The sequence below is a fragment of the Myxocyprinus asiaticus genome, chromosome 48, assembly GCF_019703515.2.
Source record: "Myxocyprinus asiaticus isolate MX2 ecotype Aquarium Trade chromosome 48, UBuf_Myxa_2, whole genome shotgun sequence".
Taxonomy (NCBI): domain Eukaryota; kingdom Metazoa; phylum Chordata; class Actinopteri; order Cypriniformes; family Catostomidae; genus Myxocyprinus; species Myxocyprinus asiaticus.
Window position 1 is genome coordinate 21,725,926 of NC_059391.1, and position 21,947 is coordinate 21,747,872.

A 21,947-nucleotide genomic window follows, 5' to 3' on the forward strand; every position below is an offset into this window, starting at 1 on the left:
GCCCAGTTGAGTATGGTTAGCTAACCGTGCCAAGAATTCCGTGCCAAGAACAGTTTGTAATTGTGTTGTGCCGAACCGTGCTCAAGTGGAAATGCTACTTTAACCGTTCGTATCATGCTCAGAACCGTTCGGTGGTGGAAAAACAGCTTATGTGTTGTGTTGATGTTTTAATAATGATGTTGCAGTATCGCTGAATGGAAGGGCAGGAAACACCATCAGAGAATTTTAGTACAGTGTTCCGTCCGGATTGGAGGAAGAATGCACGTTCAAGAACTGTTAAAGGAACCGCAAATCATGAACTTCATTCAGTTACATTATTTTTTATTTTTTTTAAATGGAACCAGTTCTGAATAAAAACCTAAAGCTATTCCAGAGAGCCATATAATAATACTGAATAAGAGAGTTTACTATGGGGACTTTTGACTGTTTACTCTGTACAGACTCTTAATTTGGGGATCGTTTACGGGCATTTATAAGTTAAGTTCAAGTTAAATTTTCACCCTAACCAACACACAAAAATAGAGGAGAATTTTCATGTTTTCTCAGTGAATACGTCTAGCAGAAAATATCTAATATTAATGTCACTAGCATTATTATTTACCTGGGCCTGAACAATTTAACAAAAAAAAAAAAAAACACATCATTCATAAACCTTCTCTTTCCCAGGCCTTGCACAGATTGGCTCCTGAATCATTAACGAAGGCTTCCAGGCTAGCATCCATTTAACAAAGACCTTGGTGTCCATTTTGAAAATAAGCCACTTTTGTGTGTTGTTGAGAAAGAGACTTGTTGTATTATCCTTTTTGCTAGTAAACAAATTAGAAATGAGCAAAATGTATTGGAAGCATCTGTATGTACAATTCATATTCAAATTGACCTCTTTCTTTCTCCCTATCTATTTTTTTCATATCATGCTCTGATGTGCTGTTTGTTAGTAAAATGTAATAAGGACATACATCATACAGGCACTAAAGAGCCACATCAACAGAACGCAATAACACCGGGATGATGGAGAGGGAACGAAAACCTTGTGACTCTGCCTGTCAGAGCAAAAAGATTTCTCGGTGTGGCGCAAAAGGTTAAATGAGATCAAAAACAAGATGGCGAAGAAAGAGCCACTCAGGGAAAAGACATCATTTCCATTCTTTACGCCAGTGACCAGTTTGATGCCTTAGCTAAGCCTGTCATTGCAGTCATGTATCACATCCTGTTAAACAGGAAGCAGCTAATTTTCCCCATGTAGGAACCTTATAAAATCACTCCTGTATATTATGTGATAGAATTTGCACTCTTGTGCTCTTTTCCAAAAAAACTAGTGAACTGCCTTGCTGTCTATTGCCTATTACCTTCTAAGGCATCATCCTGAAATGGAACCTCATAAGTGACTGATATGCAACATTCACACAAATTGCACTTCTCACTCTAAGCATATGGTAAACTCAATTCACAATTGATTTCAATACAGTTAGGCATTAGCATGTCGCTAAGCTAATGACAGGGTTCTATAATAAATATAAAAATACATTGCACACCCAAATACTGGGTATAATAGTCACTTTTAATATAATTAGACTATTTAATCAATACTTTTATTTGGTACTTTATATTGACGATCACAAGGGTTTAATGTTTTTGAACGTGTGCTAACCGCAAGGCCACAGCTTAAATTGTATTGCATTGTTTGGCATGTAGACTACCTATGCAAGAATCAGCTAAAAACACTGTCACTGTTGAGATCTATCAACATATTAACCATAACCCTCACTGTTTATCCATATTAACATAATATCTGACTCATGTTACAGCATCGTGCTATAAAAACCAAACTTACACCCATTAAGGAATCAACTACTCTTTTGCCACTCTATGGCTCTTTTCCAAAACCTAGTGAACTGCTTTGCTGTCTGTCTCATTTGCATGTTAATACAATGAGTGGCAAATTTGCAACAAGTTTGCCAGAACTCTCGATTTTTGTGAGGGCATCCAGAAATGGAAGCTCATAAGTGACTGCTGTGCGTCATACAAATTGCACTTCTCACTCAAAGCATTCACAACTGATTTAAATACAGTTTGGCATTAGCATGTTGCTAAGCTAATGACAGGATACTCTAATAAAAATACATGATGGGAGTCTCAATTCACAATAGATTTCAATACAGTATGGCATTAGCATGTTGCTAAACTAACAACAGGATACTTTAATAAATATAAAAATACATTGCACACCCAAATATTGGGTAAAATAGTTGTGCTAACCGCAAGGCCACAGCTTAAATTGCATTGTTTGACATTTAGATTGCCTACACAAGAATCAGCTTAAAAAAACAGTCACTGTTTAAATTTACCAACATATTAACCATAGCGCTCACTGTTTATCCAAATTAACAAAATGTTTGACTCGTGTTACAGCATCGTGCAAAAATAAAACGAACTTGAGCCCCTTTGGGAATCAACTACTTCATTCTGATCTGCTTTGTGGTTTCAGAATTTCACTAATGGCATTGCAAAGAGACAAACAGCTCTTGGAAATGCTGCCGGTGAAGTGGATATCATGAGCACAATCTATGCCTAAAATTAAACAGACGTATTTCTGTACCCACAACTTGTTATGCAAACCTGTTTTCGAGTCCACCTCTGGGATTTCACCAGTACCTAACACTGTCACGGCGGAAGCCGTTTGGATTAAATTGACTTACAGTAGGTTTTATTCCAAACATAATGCGATACATTTTAATGGTCTGCATTTACAAAACAGAACGGAAACAATTTGGCATTTCAATTGTTGCTCTATTTAGTCACAAATGATGTGCTTTTTTATTATTTATATATTTATTAATATTCTACAAAAGCTTGGATAGATTAACTGTCTTTAAAGGGATAGTTCACCCACATATGACGACTGTGTCAGCATTCACTGACCTTTATGTTGTTAAAAACATAAAATGTAAGGAAATAGGAAAGGTTTTGGCGAATATTTCACACTGTTCTCTTCCATTAAATGAAAATGGATGGATATCAGGGGCAGTCAAGCTCCAAAAAGGACAACAACAACAACAACAAAAAAGCATCATATAAGCATCATAAATGTAGTCCATATGACTTATTAACTTTATTTCAAGTCTACTGGAGGAACAGACTGAAATTTAAGTTGTTATTCACTGAAAATCATATTTGGCAGCTGTGATCACCATTCACTTTCACTGCATGTAAAAGAGCAGCTCGGACACTGGTACACATAGATAACTCCTTTTGTGTTCCATGGAAGAAAGTAAGTCATACGGGTTTCCAAAAACATGAGGGTGAGTAAAATGGTGACACAATTTTCATTCCTTTAACTGATCTTTTTCCAGCATAGAACTGACATTATTAAATTCATATTTGAAAGCCGCTTCCAAAACTGTCAAAAGAATTTCCAATCCTTGTTGTGGAGAAATCCACAAGCTCCTCCTCGACTGGTTTCTTCATAAACCTCTCAAGCCAAAGATACTCTGAGAAAGGAAGAGGGCTGCAGCTCTGCCCCATCTGAGGGAGTTTGCTAGTCTTTCTCAACACCAAGGTCTCCTTGTTTCTAAAGAAGGGCTTGGAAAGCAGCCAATTGCACAGTGGACTCGGTGTGTCTAATGGAGGCCGTAGCGGAGAGCGTTGGGACTCGGGAGGGCATCAGGAATGTTTGCTACATGAAGGTCAACTGTATTTTCTTCCATACACACACAAACAAGGAGTGTTGGAATTACAAAAAGGAAAAAGTGTGATTGAATAGCTGCACTTTCATTTTGTTCTGGCCAGTTCGGAAGCCTAAGGAACAATACTTTATAAAGGCAGCCGAAACTTGTCTGTGTGTGTGTGTGTGTGTGTGTGTGTGTGTGTGTGTGTGTGTGTGTGTGTGTGTGTGTGTGTGTTATGAGCCTGTATGTTCTTCACTCCTACTTCCTTGGCCTGTAGATCTCCCTATCTCTCCCCAGAGATCCCTATATGGGAGTCAAGAACTTAAAAGAACTGTAGTTTTAAGACTTGCACAAATACAGCGATCTGAAATATTAATGCCTGCAAAGGGTTCTATCAGGCTTGCAGTGGGGGCTCAGCTCTAGAAAGATGCATGAGAAATGTATAACTCACAATTCTTGATGCTTCCTGCTGAAAAGAAAAAAAGAGTGCAGGCCAGCCAATGGTGGATTCCTTGTCTTAGCTGGTTTAAGCTGGTTTAGCTGGTCTGCCAACTGGTTTCCCAGCCTGACCAGCTCAAAGTGCCCCACACTGCTTTAAAACCATCAAAACAGAATAGTCCTGCTGACAGCTTAAACCAGCCTAAGGTGGCTTGCTGGTCTTAGATGGTTTTGGATGGTTTAGCTGTTCTCCCAGTCTCACCAAGCTGGTTTTGTTGGTCTCCCAGCCTGACCAAGCTGGTTTTAGCTGTTTTAGCTTATCAGCAGATGGTTTCCTAGCCTAACCAGCTTACAGGGGCCGAACGTCCCTTTAAAATCATCAAAATAGTGCAGTCCTGCTGAAAAAATAAATAAATGCTTAAACGAGCCTAAGGTGGCTCTCTGGTCTTAGCTGGTTCAAGATGGTTTAGCTGTTTTCCCAGTCTCTCAAAGCTGGTTTTGTGAGACTGGGAAAACAGCTAAACCATCTTGAGTTGGTTGGCCAGTTGGTCTCCCAGCTGGGCCAAGTTGGTTTTGCTGGTCTCCCATACTGGCCAAGCTGGTTTTAGCTGGTTTAGCTCATTAGCCATATGGTTGCCTGAACAGCTTACAGGGGCCTAAAGTCCCTATACAATCAGCAAATCAGAGCAATCAAAACGGTTTAAACCAGTTTTGTTATTAAGATGGTTTTGCTGGTCTCTGAAACTGTCTAAGCTGGTTTAGCTGGTTTAGCTCATCAGCCAGCCTGAAGTGCAAGTGCCAAAAACCATCATAACAGAGCACCCCTGCTTAAAAAAACAAAACAAATGTGGTTTGCTGGTCTGGGCAGTTTTAAACTGATTCAGATGGTCTCTCAGCATGCCCAATCTGATTTTAGTTGTTTTTAGGCTGGTCTCCCATTCTGACAAGCTGAAAAGTTCCCTAAACCTCTCTAAAACCAGCAAACAGACATCTTTGTCCATTCTGGTAGACCAGCAGTGAGGTTTACAGCAGTGAGGTCGGTGGATACAGTGAAATATGGAATATTATGTCTAAGAATATGGAAATAACCTGTCATCGCAGGTTCAGGAGAATGTCTTGTATAATCACTGCAGCTGCAGTTACAAATGTCGCAGCACAGATCTGATGTGTAGAAAATATGACAATGCTTCTGAAGTGATTGTTGCAGGAAATATGGACGAGTTAGATTATTATCAAGCGCTGGCCGTGTCCACCGGGGAAATAAAAAAAAAACGGTCTGAATCTCGCAGACAAAGGCACAGACAATTCCACGGCTGCCCGACGGATGAGAATTAATTGCGGCATCACTGGCCAGACGCGTTTCTTTTAGAGGAGGCTCCTAAAAGCCCCACAGAGCATTATGTTATTCACAGGCTCGCTGACTGCAGAGCATCAACAGGTGCGGTGCCTCTGCCTGTGATCTCTAACGGGGAGCACAAGACGAGATGCGCAGTGTCACACTGCCACCTGCAGGCCGAAAGGTGAACTGCAATGATTATTAAGTGTGCTGCTGCCGGCACACAGAGCATTCAGAGAGATAAATAGCTGCATTTTCTCTGCATTTTGTTTACAGAAAGAATGCAATTCAATTTGCAGTCAGTTTTGCGTAATGCGATTCCTGTGGAATAAAGAAGAGAAAATAAGGCTGTCTGTCGTGGCAGAGAGGGTGCTAATATTGAAACAATATCTCAGATTTTCAGCAAATGAACAGTCTTTATGAAAAATGCATATGTATATATATATATATATATATATATATATATATATATATATATATATATATATATATATATATATATATATATATATATATGTGTGTGTGTGTGTGTGTGTGTGTGTGTGTGTGTGTGTGTGTGTGTGCGTGTGAAATCTGATATAAGATCAGCAACACACTATTAATGTATGTGGGAGGTTGTGTTTTGAGCATTTTATGCTGCTATCATGAATGATGTAAATCAGTTGTTTAAGAGTGTGACTGTTGGATGCAAACAAATCAGTTTAGTCAATTCATTAAAGGGATTGTTCACCCAAAAATGAAAATTCTGTCATTATTTACTCACCCTCATGTCGTCCCAAATCCATATGACTTTCATTCTTCCTTGGAACACAAAAGGAGATGGTAGGCACAAAGTAAGTCTCAGTCACCAGTAGGGATGTGCGAGACTAGTCGACTAAACGGTTCTGATGCTGCTAGTCGACACTAGAATTACTAGTCGGTTAATATTTCCCCCCCATTAAACTGTTCAACATTTTTACAAATTTACATTTGGCTTTGTATTTTTACAGAGGCTGCACTTAAATTACTGTCATATTAATGTTACACATTTTAAATATACTTAAAAATACAAATATTATTTAAAAAAGAGGATATCTGGAGCAGATACAAAGTTTAATTTCACCTCAGGCTGCGTGTGCTTCTTCCCTCTCTCACTCGTGGCGCGCGCAGGAAAATGTCCTCTCGCTAGACAAGCAAACTCAGCAAAGTAGTTATAGAAATCAGTTTGGTGGTGGTGCAGGAAGCAGATTTCCGAAACGTTGGGTTACAAGTCGCTATGGATGGCTTTTTCAAGTGCAGGATAGCCGCCTCAGGTGAGTCAAGTCCCGTCTTTCACAAGACCATGTTGACATGTTAATTTTGCTCATCAAAAAATGTATGCTTTGAGTAAGTAGCCTAGAAAATGACTGTTTTAGGCAAGGAATTTCTTTAGCTATTTCTTTTTTTTTTTTTTTTACATCATAACTGTTATTGGTTAACAGTTGTTTCTTCCATACAATAAAAGTGAATGGTGACTGAGGCTAACATTCTGCCTAACGTCTCTTTTTGTGTTCCACGTAAGAATGAAAGTCATACACGTTTGAACAACATTAATTTTTAGGTGAACTATTCCTTTAAGAATCCTGGTGAGAACACCAGCAGACCAGTATCTAAAACATAACATATGCTGGTGATCTTTTCAATATGGATGGTATAAACATTTTATCCTTAGAATCATCATAGTTATAACCTGACACAAGTGTTGGAGGCAAAAGAAACTTACTTGAGCATAACATTGCAGCAAAAGCATCGATGGCAGCCCTGTGAAACAACAGAAAACAGAAGTGACTTAAAATTTTTTTTTTTTTTTACATGAGTTATTTAATTCCTGCAGTAGAGTCAGGCGGGTTCCATACTTTACCCTCCGAACACACATAAAGCTAAGTACCACGGGCCCATGTCCAGCTGCACTTAGCATTGGCAGGGTGGCGGAGAAGCTACTGCTGTATAAAAGATTCCTGTCATTGTAATCATGAGCATTTATTTTGCAGCAACAGTCTGCTGAATCAGCAGTGTCTCCATATTGCTTCACCTGCTACAAACAGGCTGAACGCTGAATAATTATGAATGGCTTTCCAACAACAAGCCAATAAATATAGCCACTGGCCTGTCGGTTGACATAATGCAACATTTTGAAATATGGGGAGAGAGAGCATGCAATGTTTCTGTGTGCTGAGATGGAAAAGCATACAAGGAAGATGAAGTAAACACTGGAAAAGAAAAAAAAAGAGTGAAAGAGAAACTAGATTATGTATGTCGATGTCAGATGATGGGCTTTAGATCAGCTCTTGTAGCATACTGACCATAGCACAATGCATTATTTCTATATCAACATTCTTTGTTCCAGTGGATTAATATTAATTAAACGAAATTGATATGAATTAATCATTGCCCTTCAAGGGATAGCTCACCCAAAAAATTCAAATTCTGTCATCATTACTCGCCCTCATGCCATCCCAGATGTGTATGACTTTCTTTCTTCTGCAGAACACAAACAAAGATTTTAGAAGAATATCTCAGCTCTGTAGGTCCATACAATTCAAGTGAACGGTGGCCAGAATTTAAAGATCCAAAACGGACATAAAGGCAGCATAAAAGTAATCCATATGACTGCAGTGGTTTAATCCATGTCTTCTGAAGCAATATAATAGGTGTGCATGAGAAACAGTCCTTTTTTAAAAAAAAATTTCCTCCCTGCCCAGTAGGTGGCAATATGCACAAAGAATATGAATCATAAAAAAACAAAAGAAGAAACATGTGAAAGTGAAAGTGGAGATTTAAAAGAAGGATTTATTGATCTGTTTCTCACCCACACCTATCATCGCTTCTGAAGACATTGATTAAACCACTGGAGTATTATGGATTACTTTTATACTTCCTGTATGTGCTTTTTGGAGCTTCAAAGTTCTGGCAACCATTAACTTGCATTGAATGGACCAACAGAGGTGAGAAATTCTCCTAAAGAGCTTTGTTTGTATTGTGCAGAAGAAAGAAATTCATACATATCTGGGATGGCATGAGGGTGAGTAAATGATGAGAGAATTTTCATTTTTGGGTGAACTATCCCTTTAATCTAAAATCAGCGGGCTGTTTTTGTTGATCCACCCTTTTGAAAAGACCAGCACTGCTGGATTTTGGATGCTGGTCCCCAACATGGGATGCTGGTATGCTAGTATTCCCATCAAGTTTCCGAACTATTCAACTGGTCAACATCATAGACGGCGCTAGGGGTGGCAAACTTCTTTACTAAGACACAATACAATGAACCTAACAAACTTTGGCAAAACTAGCAACTAAGTTTTAATCATAAGCACCTATTTCAACCTATTTACAGCCTGCTATCTTCTAAACTAACTTAAAGAACCTGAAGAATCAATAACTGGCTATAAAACTGTGATTTGTACACATTGCGCTTTGAACTACTGAAAGGCGAAAGGGACAAATAGTGTTTTTAAATTATTATTATTTTTTTTTTAAACTAAAACTGCCCCTGGTCAAAAAGCTTCATCAAAAAGACTGGTTGACCTTGACCAGCATTTTTGGCTTGTGAAAAACATGTAAGACCAGCACCAAGCCAGCATAAATTCAAATTCAGGATGGTTTTAGCTGGTCTTTTCAGCTAAAATACATGTTTTACATGACTAGACATGTTTTTTAGATCAAAATTCTTTGTTGTTTTTGGAACAACGTTCCTATCAACCAATCATAGCCCTAACCCCAACTTTAAAGGTGCACTCTGTAACTTTTTGCTTGTGTCATCTTGGGCTTACAGTGACACCTAGTGGTTGTGGATGCAGCATCATTCAAAATCAATAGTTTTCAGTTATAGATACCATTGTAGAAATTCACTTTTCACAATCAGCCATGATTAATTTAATCCAAGACTGAAAGTGTCCAGTAACAAGATGGTTACTGAGATTAAGCAAGTAGTTATCAGCTGGTCATGTGATTCTAAAATGGCAGCCCCCACAATGTAGAATAAAACAGCTTTTAAATGTTACTGATATGACTAGAGTCCTCATCTCATGTGAGTGGTCATGATTTTATACATATGTTTCAAAATTAAAATTCATTTCTTTAGGAGTAAAACATTTTAATGGGGAAAAAATTACTGAGTTCACCTTTAAAGGGATAGTTCACCCAAAAATGAAAATTCCACCATCATTTCGGCCATGTCCACACTAACACACTTTCGTTAGAAAAACGCATTTATATTGCTACGTCTACGCCTGTTATCCGCACTGTAATGGCGTTTTTCCACATACTATAAAATGACATTAGTAAACAAAAAAATGAAAACAAATAAGTGTGGACGTGGCCTTACTCACTCTCATGTTGTTCCAAACGTTTATAACTTTCTTTCTTTCATGGAACACAACAGGTAATTTAGAATGACAGCCTCAGTCACCATTCACTTTCATTTTATGAAAAAAAAAAAAAATGCAATGAAAGTGAATGGTGACTGCGACTAACATTCTGCCTATAATGCTCTTTTGTGTTTCACGGAAGACAGAAAATCATACAGGACTGGAAGAGCACAAGGGTGAGCGAATGATGGGGGAGGGGGGGGACTGTCCCTTTTTTTCTTTCTTTTAAAAAAAGAGCCATCCCTCTTGGTCCCACCGTGTACGTAGCGCAAGCCACTCCTTTGTGCCATCCACCCTGAGATTCACAAACAACATTATCAAACCAATTTCGCCTCTCATTTCACATCACAATTGGAATCATCTCGCAATGTTTTTGATGGAGGCGTTGCCATTGTCACTGCGAGCGAGACGAGGCACTGAGAGGATCAATGTTGTCACCATGTATGTGCACAATAACATTGGGCTTATTATCTACATGGGATTCTTAAAATGCCCTTGTCATTTGACCACAAGGCTTGCTTTCTCTTTCTGTTGTGCTTCATCTAATTTGCTGCCTCTCTCTGGTCACACCATGGCAAGGTAGATCTTGAAGACCTCATCGACTTATGCCAGTGTGTGGCCAGACACCTACAGTGTGTAACTTTGTTTAGTCTCCATCATCGAGGCGATATGTCACTTGCTGTTCACCAACTGCAAAAAAGCACAAAGCACAAACAGCCCAGCAGTCGATGCAAAACTACTGTTCTGGCCTCCCAACTGACAGTTTGCTTTACTAAATGAGATAGCAAGGGAATTATGGCTTCACTAATACTTCATTTAAAATGTGTCTGTACTGTATGTATATATATACGTTCCTATCAACCAATCATAGCCCTAACCCCAACTTTAAAGGTGCACTCAGTAACTTTTTGCTTGTGTCATCTTGGGCTTACAGTGACACCTAGTGGTTGTGGATGCAGCATCATTCAAAATCAATAGTTTTCAGTTACAGATGCCATTGTAGAAATTCACTTTTCACAATCAGCCATGATTAATTTAATCCAATATATATATATATAATTTATGTTTATCTATGAAAAAAATAAAGCACATCTAGTTTTATTTCCAATATTTGGAAATATTGCTAAATGGTCATTCTTCATTTGCGGTGGCAAATGGTCTCCCACTACTTTGTAACAATATCAACTTTAAATACCAATAAATCCTAAAATATTTGCACATTTGTATTCAGTAGGGTGAAAGCAATTTGCACATTGTTAAAAGTAAAATTTCTGTCTCAAAACAATTGTTTTTTTTTTTTTGTTTTTTTGAGAGATATCATGTGTAACAAAATCTTCATGTCCCCCTCATACCTCAGAGGTATTCTGGGATGTAATTGCAACAATGAAACATTTTTAACACAAATAAAGTGGCTATATAATTAAAATAGACTTAATTTAACATGTATACAGTATATTAATTATATTGTTAAGAAAAAAAAAAAAAAAATATATATATATATATATATATATATATATATATATATATATATATATATATATATATATATATATTTTTTTTTTTTTTTTTTTTTTTTTTTTTTTATTATTTAAGAAAAAGTTGTGTCCTTCAACCTGATGTCTGTGGTGTTCCAACAATGGACATTGGCCCTTTAAGAGAAGAGGTCATTCTATTTGGACTACTTCCTGTGTGTAAATGTCAGTGTAGCTGATGGTTAATCTGAGGAGTGCATGTTGAGTACATGTTGAGTTCATTCTTTCTTATTAAATGTCATATATTTTACTACATTTCTGACCATTTCAAGTGTCACACTATCTCTGTGTGCCTGTGGTGCTCCAATCATAACTTGCAGACTCGATAGATTTTAATCTAAACTTTGATAAATATAATATTATTAATATTTCCAAAATGTCCCCTGACCTTGAAACCATCATGATGGTAGCCTCCACTTTAGAAAAGTCCAGATTTGTGCAAATTTGTCTGTGGTGTTACTGTCTATGGTGTTACTGTTTTTCATAGTAACACCATAGACTCCATAGTAACTCCACAGGCAATATACAGACAGAAACATGGGCATAATGTAAGTTGTCTGTGGTGCTACTTTAAATTGTTACATTTCTTTCCTTCAGAGTCAATTAATCTTATTTTTTGATGTTTTAAAATCTTAAAGTGATTTTAACCTTTTTGAACAAACACTATTAAGTCACTAAAGTTCATTTGCAATATCTTTTTTCCCATTGTGTCGAAATAAATACAGGTAACATCTCCCTTGACAGAAATAGGGTCTAAGCTAAAAAAAAAAAAAAAAAAAAAAAAATGTACCTGAAATTTCAATAAAGCAATTAAATTAAATTCTTAAAGTTATTTATTTCTCTGAATAAATCTCTAAAGTTGCAATTACCTTATCATTTAAGAACAACCCAAACTGGCAACACCGCAGAAATTAGCGGTTGTGTCACCAATTTGTAATCAAAATTAATACAAAAACAAAATGTCTTTAGCTTTTATTTAACTGGATAAACATAATTTTAAAATACATAACAATAAAGTGTATTATTACATAAATAAGAAGCAATTTTGCAAATTCTGCCTCTTGTTTGCCACTCCAATTGAAGAATGACCCAACAAATCAGTTCTGAGCTTGGCCAACTGGTCAATAGTCTTTTCTGTTAAAGGGTTGGTTCTCACAAAAATAAAAATTCTGACATCATTTACTCACCCTCATGTTATTTCAGAGTTGTATGACTTAATTCCTCTGTGGAACACAAAAGGATATGTTAGGCAAAATGTTAGCCTCAGTCATCATTCACTTTCAATCTATGGGGAAAAAAGATGCAATATAAGTTCTGTCTAACATCTTTTGTGTTCTACAGAAAAAGTTATACAGGTTTGAAATAACATAAGGGTGAGTAAATTATGACAGGATTTTCGTTCTTGAGTGAATTATTCCTTTTAGCAACTATTTAGTAGTGGTTTGTGAAACTTTTGGGAGCAGCATTTCAGATAACAAAATAATAGTAAGAAAAAGATCAAATGGCACATTTTGCTATTGATAGGTGACATCTGTACTTCCCCATTCTTGAAAAGCGGCAATACGCTTTACCCAGCAGCCTCTCTGTTTGAGGACACTGGGAATTCCATAACGAAATCATCTCACATCTCGCCTCAAATGCGGTCGGAGTCTTTGATTCACACTGCTGATATTAATGCAAACAATGGCATATTGCAATTTCTTCGGCAGGCAAATGCCATTGTTTCCCCAGGCAAATGGCTCGCCGCTTCTTCGAAATGACATGCAACATCACTCGGTAAGTCTTAGAGCATCAGTGCACAGATGTTCTGTGGGGACTTAAGCTACGGGGCCATGCTGTCAGCAAAGAGCCAGCAGACAAATTTGACAATATGAAAGATCTGTTGATCTGTTTTGCCTGTACACTTAGTGATTTTTCATATTCATCAGAAGGCAAATGGAAAGAAATTCCCAATGTAGATTCTTCGCTTTGCAAGTGTACAGTAAAGGCCCACAGAGAGCTTATGTGTAGCATATGTATAACAAAGCTATATGCTTACAAGTTATCATGAAGTGCTAAGTTTAGAGAGACTGTTATCTTTAAAACACCACAACTCGAGTATGTGCGAATGTAACCGCATATGACATGTTAAGCTGACATGATTTTGACGAAGAAGTCAGCAAATAATTCCGCCAAGGGGGATGTTGGCTCCAAGAGTACAACTGAAAGCCTTTAACAGCCTATTCCAGGAACTAAAACTTCAAGCCCATGTGATAACCTAAGGACCCTGTCTGGCTGTTTAACTTTTGGAGCACAGCTCCATGATGCAGATAAAGTTAAATTTAACCCGCAATATTAAATAATAAGACCAGAAGTAGATTAAACCCACATCTGATACATTGGTTTGCTGGCTTGGCTCACATTCATTTTCTTCCCTGGTGTCTCCATGACAGAATTCCCATTAGACAGGAAGTGGCGTGCAGAAGAGCTGTTCTAATTAGATGAGCCGTTCTGCTGTAATCCATTATGTGTGTGTGTGGAGCTATCAGCAACTCAGAATGGAATATGTCCAGTTTTCCATCAGTTGGCAGAGAGGGTGAACGCCCTCTTTGGGCTATCATACGAAAATCCTCAAAATGATAGACAGCTACCCAACAAGGCTCATCTTGGCAACCGCATGTGCACAGTGTATTATCTTCCAGGTGATAATATTTGCAACTGATTGGAAAAAGCAAGTTGTATTTTTAGTGGTAAATTATTTAATGGAGTCAACAGGAATGCATATTTTATTAACCCATACACCCTAACCCAAACCCTAAACCTAACCATCTTGAATTGATGCAAAGATGTCTGATGAGGGTTGGCGCTTGTTAGTAATTCAGCTGAATGGAAGCAACATGCTGATTTCCCATGTGATTATGTTGGTTTCACAAATAGATACATTTAAGATATGTTGACACCACTGTTTTCATGACCAAAGTTCAGCCATGCAACTCTATCCGGCACAAGCTGATAGGTTCTTTGACTTGTTATCTGTTAGCCAATCGGCTCTCTCACATGTGACGTTATGCCAATCAGCTTGCATGGTGTAAACTGATTGGTCCTCTGACTTGTTATCGGGTAGTCAATCAACTTGAGTCTCTCTTTTTGTCTAACATATAAATTACTCGGTTTTGCTGATAAACTGGTTTCTTTGCAGCGCACTGCGAGAGTTTTTCTTTGAAAATGATATTTGCTCCGGTGGTTTGCTGGGGCTTTTCTTCTATCAGCTTGAAATGTAAGGTCTACTTTTGTCTATGACACATAGAAACATATCTTTACAAGGTAAGCCTTAGCCAAATCTGTCACACATCGCTATCTTAGGTCATTAGATTCAATAAATTCACACATAGTTAGTCTAAGTCACAAGTTCAATAATCTCTGGGCTTTCTTAGTTCAGTTATACATAATGAGTCAGGTTACTTGCCTTTTAAGCTATTCGGCAAATCAAGCCGTGTCACACAGAAATTTAGTTAATTAGTGTTATGCCACTGGCCATGGCCAAGGCACACCTAGCTATCATACACACATGGCTCTTCGGAGCAGCAGCAGTACACAAGTCTTGGTGATAGATCTGCTTAGCAGCATGTCATACATGCTCAATACAGCATGCCTTGCGTTTTGTCTAACTGTGCAGCAGCATATCCACATGCTAACTCGGTATGTACATTATGTGCATTTTCTAGCAGTAGCAAGTCTCCGTATTGCTCTGCAGCCTCAGCAGCATTAGCAGATCTAGTCCGCCAAGACCAATATCCTATCAAATGTGTCATACCCACATTCATATGCTAAATCTTTCCGAGAGTTGTCATGACTGAAATACAAAAAAAGTAAAAGGTGACCAGGGGCCAGTGAGCTCTAAAAAAGACAAAGGACCATAAAAGTCATCCATTTGTATGTTATATTCCAAAACATCTGAAGTCATACAACAGCTTTCTGTGACGAACAGACCAAAATTTTATTGAATTGTATTTTCAAATATGCCACGTCAACATATGTCACAACATGTTTGATGTCAGTGATGCCAAACATATTGGTTTTTGTGTGTCTCATCAGTCATGAAATGGCAAATTTGAATTTACACTTATTCAAAAGTGCAAAAATGAGATGTCGGCAAAGAAGAGAAGATATTTGACTTATATTACAGGCTGTTCCTCACACAAAAGCTATCTTGTCACTTTTGAAGACTTGGAATATAGAGCAAAAGTCATATAAACAACTTTTATGATATGTTTTTGGTGCTTTGTCATTATTTTGCTCTTATTTAATGTTATAATATGGAAAAGAGTGTCCAGGATGTTCTTCTAAAATTCACCATTTGTGCTCAGCAGAAGAAAGAATGACATATGGGTTTGGAAGGAAATGAGGGTGAGTAAACCATGAAAGAATATAAATTTTTGGGTGAACTGCACATTTCAGCAAGGTTAGTCACATTCAGTCAGTAACAGGCTAACAATATATGCACATATCCATGCAGCACACAGTTGCCAAAGCCCCGCAAACAATTTCAATTTCAACTTCAATGAGCATGTTTAAAAAAATGAGATGTATCATGCATGCCAATTTTACAGGACTGATTTTAATCTATGAGTTACAATGTAAAGCACTGATTATACAAGACCAGCGCACTGAGAGCCATTGAGTTTGCATCCAGTTTGATAAACACGACCCCCCCCCCCCCACACACACACACACTTAACCCCCAACAATTAAATGAATTAAGTAGCTAAATATCTTAAAACCTAATTGTAAAATGCAGAAATTCACCGAAACCAGGTGGAATTTTGACAGGGGTTAAAAATTCGTGCTATGCCTTTTCGTGTTGCCATTTTCGACAAACCAGCTGTGCCTTTGAACATAAATACCTGGCAGAACACCTGCCCTTTCAGGGATTTGACATTACGACTGTGCCATGGCCTTTATTAGCAAAGCGAGTGGGGTAGCGCCTGCAGGTGTTACTGAGAAAACTGGCATTGTGCAGTGCATTAAAAGCCAGACTTCTGACCTTCTGGTGTCTGAAAAATTACTTTGAAGTTCAGTGATTTGACAAAGTATGTTCGCCTGTTTAGTGGATCACAAGCACCATTTTAGAGCATGTTAACGTTTAGGACTAGTCTAGATATCCTTTCAGTATGGGGAAAATAAAATGATACTATCAGTTAAAATTATCACATGACATAATTGGATAGTTTTATATGATCGAAATGGTTATAAATGAATCAAAATTATAAATATAAATAATCTAAATTGACTTATTGGATCACAGTGTGTGTTCCTTACAAAAAAGTAGCCGACTGTGCCAGTACCATGGTAAAGTAATGGAATCAGATGGTAATACCAGAGCAGTTTGACGTATACCACGGTACTTTATATGCTATGGTATTTATATGATACTTAAAAAAATACCACGGTATTACCATCATGGTAGTGTCCAAAAACATGGTATTACAAAATGGTATTGCCATGGTATGTCCAAAAATGGTAATTCCATGCTAATGGTTTTGTAAGTGATGGGGACACATGGGGACAAAAAATGAAATAAAGTAAATAATGTTTTTTGTTGTTGTTGTTGTTGTTTTTTAGTTTTTTAGTTTTGTATTAGTAGTAGAAGTAGTAGTTATACAGTTTTGTATTTGTATTAGTAGAAATGTATATTAGGAAAGTTCTATTAGGATAGATTAATGGTTTGTGGTTGGTCTATAATATTTCTAATTAGCTCTCAGCATGTAGAACTGTTTTTACTGCAAAGTTGGAGCACGTTCAGCATATACACCCCACAGCACCAATGATGAACCCACGAGACATGTGATACTCACTTTACAGTACGTAAGTGCTTGGTTGTGTGTGGACATATCAGCTTGAAGACCACGTCCAGCCCTCGGTTCCTTCCCAGCCAAGCCGCTGTGGTTACTGAAACACCAGACAAGCAATTAATACAACAATAAACACTTTAAAGATTGCTGAACCCAAGACTACTGAAAAAAAAATATGTTTCATAGTGCTGTATACTGGATGCCACTGTCAATCTTAAAGTGGTGTGTATGTTCTACATAATAATAGTCTCAAGGGTAAGTTTTAAGAGACTACCATCCAAACTTTACCCACATAAACAAGGCATGCACCCAGATGATATTGCTTCTATTAATATATCGTGCTTGCTACATGGCAAGCTAGCATTATAAAAACAGATGGCCACTAGAGCAAAATCTCACCAGCGTCTCAGGGCACAGAGACTGTACATCTAGTGTTTCAAAGATAGTTATGTTTCTGCTTTTATGATAAAGCATAAAAGGAGACTTTTGGATGCCTTTTCGGACCGATAAGTGAGAGGTGCATTTCTCATAGTCACAACCTGAGAGCAGAACCGTGTTATCTGGTATCATTCACAGCATAGCTTTCATACTGTATAACTGATAAACAGACCTCACACTATTGGCTCTATTCCGCATTTGGTTGAAAGCAAAATGAGTGCATATGAAATCAAACAAAGGCTGATTTGCATTTTATGGCCGATTGGTCCTATCTAATTTTGCATGAAAACAAACACTAGTGCAATCGCAGAGTGATAGTAAATCAAAGGTTGAGACCAACCTTCCCTGTTTCATGCAGGGCGAAAATGTAATAGATTCATCTTATATGGCAGTAATGTGCTTCCAGAGCATAAGGCACAATAAGTGCTAACATTTCCGTGCAGTTTCAAAAGAACATTTAGAGATGGGAATATGTTATTTAAAAAGATGGGAAACTAACTACAGATACAAAGATAGGAACAGATAGCATAGGTATACATCAGGCTATAAGGCGAGGTGAACATAGCTCAGTGCATAGTTTAAGAACACAAAAATAAAATAGATTTTCAGTAGACAAGAGCTACTGTTCTGGGTTCAGCGTTATTACATTTGCTTGCCTTTTATTTATGATTGTTTCATTGTGTCATCAAAACTCTACCCACTTGCATCCAAGACATTTAAGCGGCTGTTCAGACCAAACATGTTTTGCACTAAAAAAGCTAGATACAGCACAACAAATAGAAAAGAATGTAGGTATCTCAAGACACATTTTGTTTTTGTTTGTTTTTTTAAATAAAAAAAAATATATTCTAAAAGACCAACTTTATTAGTGCAAGAATATGCTCGGTCTTAACAGCCCCTAACTCTCCAGATCAGATATAAGATGATCCTGAAGTAGCATGCTATGTCCAAACACCAACCTTGGACATAATACATATTGCAAATAATACATAAAAAGGAAAAACTGATCACAGATCATCTGCTGACTCACCAGAGGAACAGAATACTCGGAGCACCCAAAGACAGGCTGCAGCTCTCTGGGCGTTCTTTGCATTTTGCCTAAGCAAACTCAGAACCACTAGAGCTGCGTCTGCCTTCTGTGCTTTCAGACCAATCTGACGATCTGGGGAGAGAAGGAAATTATGTTCCTCTTTGACATTAAGAAAATGTACATCATGTTCTGACAGTGCTTCTCTCACTACAGGGATCTTTGCAGGCAAAACTGTTGAGCTGTTGGCAGCTGTGATGAAACAGATTGATTTGGTTGGGAGATTTGAGACCACATTTGCTGGGACATCTAATTGGGAAATTGGGATATCGTAGTAAAAGTGAGGGGGCCAATATTTGGAGGTTTTAAAGGCAGAAATGTGAAGCTGATAATGCTTTAGAAAAACACATACATTAATTCTTCTGTCAAAACTTGTGTCTTATTTGATCTGTTCCGTACAACACACTGTCACAGCTAAATCGTCAGGATTCGTATGACTTTTCTAAATTTGGCTAATTCATATTATATCTTGCGACTGCACTCATTTGAATTCCTACGACTTTCACTACAGACAATGATGTTGCTGGACATCGTTTCCATCTAATACGTGGCAATTACTTGCTTCTGTCACACACAACAGCTTCCTATCATGTTTACACACTCTACTGATTGGTTAAGTTTAGATAAGGGGGTTGGGTAAGGGCGTTATATTAATAAGCATATCCTTAACACCTCATGCGCAGAACTCACGCTTACTTCCGCATTAGACATCCGGGAATTTGCATGTGATGAAGTCGTATGAGTTTATGTGAACAAAATCGTGCAAGATCATACGAAATAGCCAACTCGTAAATTATGTACGAATTTTCATGAGATCAGGTTGGTTACGTAAGTTGTTTAAAGTGTCGTTTTAGGGCCGTTTTAGGTTTTAAGGTTCACAGTGTTACGTCGTCATGGCAACAAAGTTGTTAAACTGGATATAACTTTAAACAGAAAAGGTTAGAAAGCGATTTTATGAATCTAAAATCATCTTAACACACATATTGTATACGTCTTGTGGCTATATTTTTGAAACAGTAAGTATATTAATGTTTGCGGATTGGACCCCTTCATTTCCATTGCCTCAATTATTTATTTTTTTAAAGAAAAGGAGGTAAAAGTTAACATTAATTTTTTTGATAATCAACATTATGCCATAAATGCTGTTGATTAAGCTTAACTTGTACAGAACCTTGAATATGTCTTTACTGACATTAGTAATGATGCTGCATATACGCTGCAAAGTGTCAGTGCAACATAAACACAAATACTACTGAGTGTGTCTTTATGAAACATTTTCACTGCATAAAAACAGGACTGTGCAGGATAAATCTGACATTGGATCGTGGTGAAACACATATCATTGCACCATTTGAAAGAGACTATAATCTCTATGCAGTCCTTAAAATCCCACATCCCATAAAGAAGCACTGCAGAAATCATTCAAATCTACTACATGACCCAGCATTCCACAGGGCCACAATGACTGCAAGTGCTTACAAACAGCTTGAGTATACAAAGGCTGCTTGGAAAGGAGTTTAAGCAAGCAACAGATGGAGTTTGTTTTTAGAGGTGTTTTGTCTAAATTGCAATGGGAAACATGAAGATGAGCAAAAATGTGGCACGCTGTTTTGCCTAACCCTGTTGCTGGGGTTCCTTAGGGCAAACATCAAAGTGCAAGAACGGAACGTTGTGAGAAATAAGATCCAGCGAGGGGATAAAACTCTCACGTCTTAAATTACACAACGTCTAAACATTGCAGACTTACAGCACAACAGACTGTGTGCTTAGACTGTGACCTCTGACTTTGCCGACTTGAGGGCTTTTTCCTGGCCTGGCAATGACCCTACACATGCTGTCTGCACTCTCAACACGAGAAGTGACTAATGGGCATTCCAGGTATGAGGGATGACTATTTTTGGGTGGTGCTGTTTATAGCATTTGAGCAGTGATTTGAGCACTATCAATGGCCTAAAGACTATTCAATTATGCATTATAATGATAAATAAAAGCCTCTTTTGTAATGTGAACCTCTCAAGGGAGAACATTTAATTTGAGTTTTGATCAGGAGATAGTGTAGTGTCCTCAATACATATGAAACTCCAATTCAACAACAAGTTCCCTGCATCACATAATTTTTCTGTCTACACTAAAAGCCAAAATGCTGGGCGAAGCAAACTGAAGTTGAAGAAACAGTCTTACATGTAGCTTGAACATTTTTTACTTTGTCAGAATGAATGACTACTTTTGAATGGTCATCAATGGGGGAAAAAAAAAATGCATTGCTCACATTATGGTGTAGTTATGGCACATACCAAGAGGGGCTAACTGGGCCATGCTCACCAGTCAAACCTTGATCTCTTGGTTATAACACAGTTTTAGTTGCTTGTGAGTTGTTTTGCATGGCTGGTGGAAATCCATTTTTTATTTTCATCTTATTACAGATATGCCTATGAATCATCATCATCATCATCATCATCATGCATCAAAAATATCATTATTATCAGTAAAACCATCATCATCAATCAACACATTCATCCCAAATCCCCTCTTTTCTTATCCCCACCTAATCTGTATCAATCAATCATTGTCTCCTCCCACACATTCTTAGCTCCACCTCTCCTTCCCATTACTCACCTCGATGGCCTACCTTGGCCAGCAGGTGTAGCAGTGGCAGTAGGATGGTGTAGTTGGGTGTGTAGCACCGGGCGGAGCTCACCAAAGCTGTCAGCAGAGCTTCGCTGCCTCCTTTCGATATCATATAATGAATCCGTCTGTCTGTGCCTAAAGGAAACCACCACCATCATCTCACAAAGCGTCAAATTTAGGCTTATAACTACAACTCAACACAACGGTGGCGCCGTGTTTGCCACTGGCAATTTCGCAATATAATGTCTGTGTTTGTTTTCAACTTTCTTTCAGAACTTAGGAAAATTGGTGCTGATTAGAAGTCTGTGCTGGAGGTGGGAGAATACAGGATAAGTGTGGTACTGCTCCACCTTGACAAGGAAATTACAGTGTTCTGTAATTGTTGAATAATAGCCAAGAATGAGGCCAGAATGTGGAAATGTACTTTTCCATATGGACTTTTACATTCAAATTCTTTGGAGAAGTGTGCATTGACTTTGTGTCTCCTTAGACTACCATTAAAATAGCATTTTTTAAATGATCTGGCCAGGTTTCATTTTGAAGTTAATGAAGTTTTTAAGTTATTCCATCTGAAAACTTAATCTTTATTTTGTGTGTGTGTGTGTGT

General features: G+C 37.8%; 1 protein-coding gene across 2 annotated transcripts in view; it reads right to left on the bottom strand.

Annotated features, from left to right (window-relative positions):
- LOC127437828 (cytosolic carboxypeptidase 4-like) overlaps positions 1-21,947 on the bottom strand; it is a 208,948-nt gene that overhangs the window by 159,525 nt on the left and 27,476 nt on the right. For both annotated transcript variants that reach the window (XM_051693035.1, XM_051693036.1), the window contains exons 4-7: positions 21,329-21,475; positions 18,656-18,787; positions 17,191-17,284; positions 7,181-7,218 (exon numbers count right to left, since the gene is read on the bottom strand). In XM_051693035.1, the coding sequence (XP_051548995.1) occupies positions 7,181-7,218; positions 17,191-17,284; positions 18,656-18,787; positions 21,329-21,475 (411 nt within the window). The remainder of the gene's footprint in view (positions 1-7,180; positions 7,219-17,190; positions 17,285-18,655; positions 18,788-21,328; positions 21,476-21,947) is intronic.